Source organism: Siphateles boraxobius, unplaced genomic scaffold (genome assembly GCF_051911475.1).
Source record: "Siphateles boraxobius isolate OS27281-9 unplaced genomic scaffold, OSU_SipBor_1 11, whole genome shotgun sequence".
In the NCBI taxonomy this organism is placed as follows: domain Eukaryota; kingdom Metazoa; phylum Chordata; class Actinopteri; order Cypriniformes; family Leuciscidae; genus Siphateles; species Siphateles boraxobius.
In genome coordinates, this window is record NW_027508711.1 from 4,373,605 (window position 1) to 4,385,000 (window position 11,396).

At 36.0% G+C, this 11,396-nt stretch overlaps 1 protein-coding gene across 2 annotated transcripts in view; it reads right to left on the reverse strand.

The window, feature by feature from the left end:
- Nucleotides 1–303: 303 nt before the first annotated feature.
- col5a1 (procollagen, type V, alpha 1) overlaps nucleotides 304–11,396 on the reverse strand; it is a 116,616-nt gene continuing 105,523 nt past the window's right edge. Inside the window, exons 58-66 of one of the 2 annotated variants that reach the window (XM_077194272.1) lie at nucleotides 11,101–11,208; nucleotides 10,950–11,003; nucleotides 10,609–10,644; nucleotides 10,414–10,467; nucleotides 8,790–9,051; nucleotides 7,980–8,092; nucleotides 5,469–5,537; nucleotides 2,744–2,977; nucleotides 304–2,649 (exon numbers count right to left, since the gene is read on the reverse strand). In XM_077194272.1, the coding sequence (XP_077050387.1) occupies nucleotides 2,503–2,649; nucleotides 2,744–2,977; nucleotides 5,469–5,537; nucleotides 7,980–8,092; nucleotides 8,790–9,051; nucleotides 10,414–10,467; nucleotides 10,609–10,644; nucleotides 10,950–11,003; nucleotides 11,101–11,208 (1,077 nt within the window). In that variant the 3' untranslated portion in view covers nucleotides 304–2,502. Of the gene's footprint in view, nucleotides 2,650–2,743; nucleotides 2,978–5,468; nucleotides 5,538–5,590; nucleotides 5,660–7,979; nucleotides 8,093–8,789; nucleotides 9,052–10,413; nucleotides 10,468–10,608; nucleotides 10,645–10,949; nucleotides 11,004–11,100; nucleotides 11,209–11,396 lie in introns of both variants that reach the window. The other variant, XM_077194271.1, reaches the window with a different exon arrangement.

The following is an 11,396-nucleotide window of genomic DNA, read 5'->3' on the forward strand; positions in this document are numbered from 1 at the left end:
ATACCAGATATATATTTATCAGATATCAAGAACACTACTGGTATCAATTAACATTTATTATTTTTTTTAAATAATACAATAAATATACTACAAAGGAACATGGGCTTTGGTAGAGTTACAACAAACATCGCTCTCTCTCCATTTCACAATGAAGGACAGGCCTGTTTTCATCGGAGCACTGTGAGGATGTATCATACCGCTGATAAAAGAAATTGTGGCTGTGGGAAGAAACATCAAAAGAAAGCTTAACAATTTCATGCATACAGGAAAGTTTTAATGCTTCAAAAGACATACAAGGGTGGGTGGACACAGTAAACTTGAATTTATTGACACAAAACCAATACCTCTTCTATCTGCTCGTACACAGGTTTGACACGACCGCAAAAAAAAAAATAAAAAAAAATAAACAAACATTACAAAGACAAAACAACAAAACAGAATAAACTTTATTGGCAGCATTACTGCTGGTTTTGAAATATACAGAAGAATTGGTTGAAATTCGTTTAGTTTCGTACTGAAAAAAATGTGTCAAAACGGCATAGTCCATGTTAAATCCTCTTAAAAGAAACAGTTCAAGTCATATTTAATCAAAAATTGGACAGCAAGATTTTGCAGTAGCAGATCTAGTGGTCAAAAGCGGAACAAAAGGGTGCAGGAAAATGGCAAGTGGCAAAAGATGATAGATGAATAACAAGATGGCTCTAGTCATTGACAAAAAATCCTCACAATTCTGACAGGCGAAGAGGGAATGTATGCTAGCGGATGTACAACATACTTGAATAATCACACAAGACAATCTGATTCCTGGCCTTTTAAATTAAGAGAAATCTCTTTGGAAGGAAAGCTGAGTTAACTATTCATTCCTCTAAGCGTTTTGGTTAAAATATTCACAGAACCCTCCAAAAATATCTAATCAAAAGGACCCAAGCTACTTCTCAGAGTGGTTTCTTTCAAATGCTAAAACTTTAAGTATGTAAAAAGGCGTTTCATTTCTAATGCAACAGCTTGTTTTCAAGCTAACTAGAGTAACACTTTACATGATTCCATGTTACACATCAGCATTAACAGTAATTGTGCTCCAATTAACCATTTCTAATAAAGTTCTTAATGTAAATAGACTATGCTATGAACACTGTAATGCAAAGTGTGAACTAAAACTTTTGGAAGACTATCAATTATCTCCATATGTAACAATCTGGACATTGTCAGATGTGCTGAGGAATGATAACAGAAGAAAAAAGTGTTCTCATCTATAAATGAATATGATTTTATGGCATGCATAAAAGTACTTGGCCACCTCGGGAAGCAAAGCTAGGACTTTGACAGAGGACGTGGAACCACTTGGGCATCACCGCAGAGCCGTTTTCAGTTACAACAAACAATTACAAGAAAAAAAAAGGTATATATATATTGGTAGCACCACAGACAGAAGGAAATAGCACCTAGTTTACTGATATTGTGTTTCCTCAGTGTGACGGTGTGCTCTTCTGATACAGGGAAGCACAGATTCATGAACATCGGATCAGACATTCCCCTCATGCACACGGGTCGCGATCTCACAGACCCACGGAAGCCAGTTCAACATGACAGGTAGCAAATTAATGCTCACATTACGGATGTTTCTTACTTTTATTGTCATTTTGTTGTTTAAATTACAAAAAGATGTTGTTCACATCTGCAATAAGACATTTTGTTGCTGTTACTTTTTTGTCGTACTTTAAAAATTTCCTTTATTTTCTTCACTTCAGGTTCACTGGAAATTTCCTCAGGCTCTTTTTTTTGGGAGGGTTCAGTTATTTATTTGTTTGTGATTTATTAAAAAAAGAAATCCAATAATCAGCAGCTCTGTCCTTATCGCTCAATGGGTTCACATGCATGTTTTGAAGCCAGAACCAAAACAAACACTTCACCAGAAAAAAAAATATACAGAAAGTACTTACAAACATAGAAAAAAAATATTTATATATATTTATATATATAATTACCATTCCAGGGAATGGAAGACAAGTATGCACAAAAAAAAACCAACATAAAGCTTAGAAGTGGAAGTTGGAACAACATAAAACCCAAGCAAACAAACCGACTGAAAAGATTTCTCATACGAAAATGCCGAACCGGACGTGCACAGCGCTACGGGTCCATGAACAGGCGGGAAATAAAAAAGATGGATCTAATCTGTCTATACAGCCTGTGGGAGGGGCAAAGAGTCAGAGGAGCGTAAAGTGGGCGGGGCTGGGAGAGACATGAGCGATGACCTCATCCAGTTTCAAAACTTGCATGTGATGCAGAGGGTACACTGAGGTTAAAAAGGTTGCTCTGTTATAAGAACCCATTGTTTAGACATCCATTCTTTCTTCAAATTTCTTTTATCCTTACTTTGGTATCTGTTGGGTTTGTTTGGAAACACAAAACTTTACAAATAAGTCATCCTATTTCTTTCTTGTGTTTTGTTTTTTCTGAGAAAATTAATATGTTTTGTTCGCGTGTACTCGCTGAGCAGCCTTAGCCGATGAAGCAGGCCGGTCCGACCTCGAAGCCGAACTTCTGCGTTGCTCCGCCGAAATCGTTAAACATAATGTCAACAAACGGTACCTGCTCCACTTTCGGTGTGTTGATCTCAAGAATAGTCTTTTCATAGCCCTTTTTCAACTGCGGGAGGAAAGAAATGGAGCAATTATGAACATTGCTTCTGAGAGAATTCAGTTTAAACTTGCTAAAATAAGTACGTATTTCTGGCTCTTACCGCGCAGCCGTCGACGGCTGCTCTGATGTACGGGTTGTTATCGTAAGACATTTCCTCATCGTTGGAGCCCAGGAATCGGATGGCTTTATCGTAATTGTCCAAATCCTGGTCGTGCCAAGCCACTGACTGGTGACAGAGGTAGGTCAGGTTCTGTCGAGCAGTGGCACTGAGTAAACGCAGGAATGTCATCTGCACCACTCCGATCGGATTGCCCTCCGCATCCACGTACGAGAGCTGCACAGAGAAACAGACGACAATGCGTTCTAGATAACGACTGGACCAACGCCGCCTAGAGGATCTGCTGAAAACTACACATCACACCCCTCCGGTCCAATGGTACATTATGGTCACTGACTACTTGTGTTGGCGAATGTTACTTTTAAACATAATGTGTTACAATATTGATTTACTCTCTAAAAAAGTAACTAATTGAGTTACGTAGTAACTTTTTATAGAAAGTAATATTATATTACTTTTTTCTCACCTTGGCTGGGATTGCATTTTTGTTTTTTATTAAAAAAAAGTTATGTTTGTGGCAAATATAAAGGCCTTTTCACAGCAGAAGTGAAATGAATAAGTCATGTTCACATTTAGTCTGGAAATACAATACCCATGATGTTTACACAGCGCACACAACACCTTACTCGTGATTTCGCTCAACATGGGGACAGGAGAGGTGTCAGTTATTACATGGGAAAACAAAGTAATTTGTGTTACTTATTTGAAAAAATATTTTATTGTAGGTTTAAAAGTAATGTATTACTTTACTAGTTACTTGAGAAAAAGTAATCTGATTACATAACTTACATTACTTCTAATGCTTTACCCCCAACACTACTGACTACTGTTTAAGATTTGGGTATAAAAGTCTACAATGGCTAAAAAAAGAAACAAACTTCTTGTTTAAGGAATATTTCAATTTAAGAAAAAAAAAACAATTCTCAAAATGTTAAGAAAATAATATGTATTCTCTAAAAAAAATGTTTTATCTTTATATATTACAGTTTTGCTTCAAGTAAATTTTTAAATATTATTACAACGTAAAACATTATATTTAAATATATGTTAAAATGTAATTTATTCCTCTAATCAAAGCTGAATTTTCAGCATCATTCCTTCAGTCTTCAGTGTCAGATTCTTCAGAAATCATTCTAATATGATGATATGCTGCTCAAGACACATTTCTTATTATTTTTGTAGAAACTAACTTTTTCAAGATACTTTGATGAACAAAGTTCAAAAGAACAGCATTTATGTGTCACTTTTGATCAATTGAATGCATCCTTGCTAAATTACTGCCTCATATACACGTTTATCTGTGGTTAAAACTTTTAACTTTGATCGTCAGTCAGGTAAGAGCACAAAACTCTTTTCCCAGTACAGATATGCTCTGCATGTATTAAACACCAAAATTCATTTACACATTCAAACATGGATATTAAACTAATTTTGTAACAGACTCCAGTAAAAAATATCACTAATATATTCAAATGAGTTGTACTGGTTTATATGCAAATGCTCCCCTTGTGGTGTGATGCAACATTTGCATTAATATGCAAATGTTTTGTTTTCATTCTTGAATATACCAACCCATGTTTAGAAGAAAACTCCATCTCCTCTGATCCACAAACACACATGTCTGACCAAGAGAGCGAGCACATGCTCCATGCACATGCACACACACAATATACTTACGATTAGGAACTCCGCTCACACACTCATATGCATTGACCTTCCATGCATGCATGCACTCACCAAGAACATCTGCCTATGACCACATTACCTCATGATCGCAGCTGCATGTCAACAGAGACTGAACCCAGAAGCTCAGTGAAGTGACCGAGATCCAACACAGACACAAAAGATCTGTTCCAAACGCCAGTGAACAGCTTACTATCTAGTATTTACCTTTTAATCCTCATAGTGACGTATTTGAAATGCTCTTCCTCGGCAGCACTTAAAATATAATCAAAATAATCACATGAAGCATGACACAAGAGCTGCGTCCGAAATGGCACTCTCTTTTGAGTAGGTCATTATTTTTAAATAATTACTTTACAACCGCTAAAAAAGTGTGTTATATGAATGTAATCTGGACATACTACATTAACCTGTTGTCATTATCATGTGACATACCAGTGTCAGTTACGCCTCTTCACTGCCATTCAAGAATCCTAAATTATATTTATAGTCAATATTTCCCTCATATTTATTTGCTGCTTTCGACTGAGCTCATTTAATGCTTTCAGTGATCATCTTCTCCACAAAAGGTGCGTGTAGTTCTATAACAAGGTATCTTATATGGAAGATGTTTTATACAGCCTTTGTTATTGTCCCGTAGATGAGTATCTTACTAGCGTTTGAAGCAGATCTACGATGATGTTAACTGACTTAGTCACTTCAAGGTGATTTTCTCAAACTTACAGGAACAGAAGACAGGTTGGATTCCACCAGTCAGAACTTTCACATACAAATCTGTAAATCTAAGGTTAGTTGGGGTTTACATTTTTTTGGGGTCAACAGACTGACTGATGTCTCCGTCCACAGCCCTCAGATTACCCATAAGTCTGTGCAAACACACTTTTTGCTTCTGTTCTGATGATGACCATGCTCGTCCATGAAGAGACCCGAGATGCATGCAGAAGCACGGGCCTTCAAGAGACCGATCGCCCAGGATCCCTGGACCCTCGGCACCGGGCCCCTTCTCTCATGCATTCCTACTTACCATGGACCCTCTCTTGTAGCGACTATACCAAGTGCCTGGAATGTCTTTGGGCCAGCGAGCCATTTTGCTCTGTAAAATAGGAGACTGTTTCAGGAGGACAAAAAAAGAGGAGTCACTCTTACCAGTTTACCACGTTTGAATTCACTGAACCACGACCCTGGATTCTCCTTCACCCAAGAGGTGAGTTTGGCCTGAGAGAAAGAGAGAGTTAGCTGGAGTCAATACTGAAGAGAGTAAGAGAGTAGAAGAGAGCCAATGGGAATCTGTTTTTCAGTGTAGTTGTCAATCTGTCCGAGGTAGAAGCTTTCACATGTTCTTGCATTCAGTTTGCATAATGTTGTAACTATCATGCACATGTAGAGGAATGTCTTTGGCCATTATTCCAACAGCCATACAACTAATACAATGCAAATATTTCTATACACAACTATAATCTAATCTGATATATAATCAAACATATCTTTTGCTGAGCAAACAAAAAGTGACAAAAATCTTTAAAAAACTTAATTAATAATATAAATTTTAACAAAATGTAATATAATAATTTTTTTTTTGCTGAGAAAACTAAAGTGAGTTAAAAACCTAAATAAATGTTTTTAAAAATTATATAATAAAAATGTCATTTTGGTCCCACTTTATATTAAGTGGCTATAGGTACTATGTACTTACATTGAAATGCATAATTTGATACAATGGACTTATTGTGTACATACATGTTTTTACATTGTACTTATATTTTTAAAATACCTGCGGGTAATTACAGCTGTAATTACTGTATGTAATTACATTTGTAATTACACTGTTGGCCCTTCCCTTACACCTTAACCCACCTTTAAACCTACCCATACCACCACACCGGACCCTAACCTTACCAGTATCACACCTCAATAGCAGCACAAGTGTTTTACAATACAACATCAACACAATAAGTACATTGTACTTATTTTTTGATGTAAGTACATTGTACTTAAAGCCACTTAATATAAAGTGGGACCGTAATTTTTAATATAATGAAAGAATTTATCTTGCTGAGTGAACTAAAATATCTTAAAAACCTACAAAATATGTTACAAATATAATAACAATATAATTATAATTTATATATAATAATAACAATATAATTTTTCTTTTATGAACATTATGTACACAGTAAACAAAAAAATTCCTCGAAAAATTTAAAAACCTAATAAATTGTTTAAAATGGTTAATAATTTAATTGTGTAAAATATTTTTTGCTAAAAACCTATATATATATATATATATATATATATATATATATATATATATATATATATATATATATTATTATTATTTTCTTTTTTTCAAGATACATTTTCACATCCAGTGTTAATGGGGTGATAACATTCATGTACAATAATAACAATATAATTGAAATTTTATGAAATTGTTTGTTTTACGGAGTAAACAGTAAACAAACAAAAACGCCTTGAAAATTTTTTAAAAAACTAACGAATTGTAATAAAAACCTAAAAAAAAAAAAAAGATTTTAAATCTAATAATTTAACTTAATTACATAAAAACATTTTGCTGAACAAACAACAATATGAGTAAAAACCTAATAAAATAGTAATAAAAAAAGGATTTTCTTTCAGGATGAATTTTCATATCCATTGTTATGGTGGTCATATCGTTCATATACTTTAATGTAAAACACAACCATTTATATGAGACAAATTGGACTTGTTCTTTTGCTAAGTGAACAAAAAATAACCTAAAACTTGGCCCAAAAATTATGCATCCAGTGTGAAGAGGTCCATCAAAATACAAGGGTTGGTTTGAATGAATTATAGCTTGCCAAGGCAAATATTTGTGCTTGGGGAGAATAGGCCTGGGGAGGTTATTGTCTGTTGTTGGCTGCATCTGCTGGAGTGAAGGGTGAACCTGCGGAAGCACTGAAGTTAGTTCTGTTGTTTGTTTGTGAGTTTCACCTTCACAGCCCACTGAGTGATTCTCCATCAGTGACTGATTCTGAGACTCATTAAGGCAAGTAACTCATCACACTTGTGTGCAGAATCTAATACAGAATAAATCTTGAGTTGAGTTGCTCGTATAGACCTTATTCAGTTTGATGTGAACAGAAAATACAGTCTGTGAAAAAAAGTACAGGCCGTTCAATATGTCATTATGATGTGATGGTTACATCTTCCCATAGATTTTCAGTGGACAAAAAAACTGCAAATCCGGTGAAAATCAGATGTGACCTTAAGACAGTGTGACATATTGAACAAACTGTATGTCTATTCCTCTCAGCATGCTAAGCTGAACAATCTATTTCTAGAGGTTTTTCAGGAATCCATGGACTTGAAAATTGAAATACTTGAAATGCGATTTTAATTTAGTGTGTTCATCTTAATTTTGATATGTGATACTTTTAAAAGTGTTGTTGTGCATTGTGATTCTGACATAAAAACTGTTTTACCCTAGATCTGTACTTTTGGGAAGTCGTCTTAAAGGGTTTTGCTTTGTGACTGTCAGGAGAACATTTCTTACCCCTTCACTCTTTTTCTCGGGGAAGATGCAACTCTCGCCACCCGCTGTGAAGTTACAGTACACTTTGAAAGAGTCTCTGGAACAACCCTGGTTTGGATCAATCCAGTATTCGCCTGAAAAGAGGAAGAAGGCCGATCCATCATAAGCTAAATGCATTATGTTGAAAAGTTCATGAGATCGTAAAACTAATCCATATGAATTGAGCAGTTTAGTCCGAATTTCGCAGAGACTCGATGGCTTTATATAATGAACAGATTGAATTTGGGCTTTTATTCACATATAAAAATACACCAACTCACACATCAGTTGTGGTAAATGGAAGCTCAAGCAGGTTCGCTTGACTTGACGGGTGAGAACCAATGAGGTTCATTCTCGTGTTACGCAGCACGTTTGTGTTTCCGAAATGAGGTTTGTTCTCGTGCGTCAAGCAGGTTCGGTTGACCTTCTGTTTATGTTCACTGATCAATGTTTATATGCGAGTAAAATACTAAATTAATCATATAAAGCAATCAAGTCTCTTCAGAAAATTTGAACTAAACTGCTAAATTCATATGGATTAGTTTTACGATCTCTTTATTAACTTTTTTAAGCATCAATGTGGTAGTTGCGTAGCTGATGAAGATAATTGTAATTAAATAAAAATTTAAAACTTTAATTTTATGTTACCATATCTATACTGCTAGATTTATGTGTGTGTGTGTGTGTGTGTGTGTGTGTGTGTGTGTGTGTGTGTGTGTGTGTGTGTGTGTGTGTGTGTGAGAGAGAGAGAGAGAGAGAGAGAGAGAGAGAGAGAGAGAGAGAGAGAAATACCATCTGGGAAATCCGGGTGGCACAGCTGTAGGTCTTTGCAGGTGCGGGCGGGGTTACTCTGTGTGCCCAGCGGATGTTTCATCTGTTCAATCTCCAGTTTGAGAGAGTTCAGAGAGCCGAATATCTCCTCCATGCCGTCCTCATAGTCTTTGTAGTTGGCATCTGCAGCGTCGTCCATCACCTGGCTGGCATCAATGTTCCTCTTTGCCCTTTTCGGGCTGGACTGCATGGGCAGAGGGTGGATGACATCACCAGGTGGACCCTAGACGAAAAGACAACAGTTAATATTCACGTCATGCCTTAAAGCATTAGAAAAATATTATGAGTATAGGTTTAAAAGTCACAAAGTTTGGCTGGTTGCTAAGGTGTTGTTAGGCAGATGCTAAGGTGTTCTGAGTGACAGCTAGGATCTTCTGGGTGGTTTCCAGTGTGTTTACTAGGATGTTTAAGGGACATTTCAGATAGTTGCTAGGGTTTTGCTATGTGGTTTTTAGGTTGCTACTAAATTGTTGGAAAACGTGGTGGTGCTTACCCATTTAAAAATCACCATCTCAATGTTTGGGTGATTACTAGGGTGTTGTTAGGCATTTGCTAAGGTGTTATGAGTAGTTGTTAGGGTTTTCTTGGTGGAAGCTAGAGTGTTCTAAGTTGTTGGTAGGGTATTGCTAGGATATTTTGGGTGTTTCCCCGGGATTTGCTTAGTTGTGTAAAATTTGTTACGACAATGTTTGGGTGGTTACTAGGGTGTTGTTAAGCAGTTGCTAATGTGTTCTGAGTGACTGCTAAGAACTTCTGGGTGGTTGCTAGTGTTTTGTTTTTTGCAATGTGGTTGATATGACGACTACTAAATTGTTGAAAAATGTGTCGTGCTTGTGCAAAATTCACAACATTTGGGTGGATACTAGGGTGTTGTTAGGCAGTTTGGTAAGGTGTTCTGAATAGCTTCTAGGATGTTCTAAGTGGTTGCCAGGCTGTTTCTTCATTTGTTGGAAAACATGAGTAGTGCTTGACCGTGCAAATGTTTTAGTGGTTCCTAGGATGTGACTTTGTGCTTTCTAAGGTGTTCTGGGTATTTGAGCAGTCATCACTATGCAGTAACTAGGGTGTTGTGGGTGGTTTCTATGGCTTTTCTGGAAAGTTTGCAAGTTGGTTGCTAGGGCATCACGTTCTTTACACTTCTAATTGTTTCCTGTTCTATTTTTTGACTCTACAAATAAATGTGGAAAAAAGCCCAGTAATAAAAACTACAGTAATAGACCTAAAAAAAAACTATGAGAATACAGTACATCTAAACAATTAGAACATTAGACTGACATTAACTGAACACTTGCATTTCTTTCTGTTACCTGAAGCTGTTGTACTCAGTGTGTGGAAACAGAACCAATACAATTTGTAGATATGAAATATCAGGTTTTCTCAAGGAAGCAATAACCACAGAATCTCTCAGAGGAATATTAACAGATTCGGTTTACACAACATGATAGACCTCAATTATACTTATGTAACATCTACTGCAAAATCATCTGTTAAATTATGAAGTTATCTCACAGTGGAATAACCACAGTTTATGTGTTTAGTTTGCCTTGTTTTATAGTTCAATTTTGTGTTGAACCTAGTTACGTACAGGAGCTCCAGGAGGTCCCGGGACTCCAGTTTCCCCCTTCGGGCCAGTCTGACCCTATAGAGACAGAACCAGAAATAGGTTTAGCCAAAGGGATGCTAAACAAATCAGAGCTAATTAAAGATGATAAATGAATATTCTAATCAAAATACAAATTAAATTAACAGGAATATTTAAATAAGAACATGAAAAACTTACAGATGATCCTTTAGCACCTTTAGGACCAGGAGGACCCTGAACAGAAGTGAAATATAAATATAAATCACAATGAAGTATTTATTAAATTTTACATATGAAATAATTACATCTAACCAAAATGTTTTTTAGATGATACCATAGGAGAACCATTTAAAATTATTTTATTCTACAGTCTCCAAACAATTATATAATGATTTTTTTTTTAATCTCCTAAAAACATATTTAACTCAAAAGGCAAAAATGGTTCTTGATAAGACAAAAAGTTATATGCTGAACCTAAGAAACTTAATTATTTCCTTTAGTGTACATCATAAAAGTTTTCAAAGAAATAAAAATGGTACCGGGTGACCAGGGGGTCCAATGGGTCCAAGAGGTCCAGAGGGACCAGCAATACCCTGTAGAAAAAGACACAGATTTTAAAGACTGCTTTATGAAAATACAGAAAGTTTATATTCGTTTTTATTGCTGTATGTGTGTAAACGTTATCCATACATTGTCTCCTTTAAGTCCTGAAGTTCCCTGTGGACCCGGCAGCCCTCTGTCTCCCTTCTCTCCCTGTTCTCCTGGAGGTCCAATGAGTCCAATGAGACCAGGATGACCCTGAAACAACCCAAATGATTTTCTAAACTCAGCTGTAATGAACATACTCATTCATAATCATTTACGCCAGCTAGAGTTCAAATAACATATAAAGTTATTACTACAGCTTTGTTCCAGAAAGTAGTCTAGTAAGCTACCTACCTAGACAGCATGACAGTCCAGTAAATTAGGAGTGTCAAAGATGAATT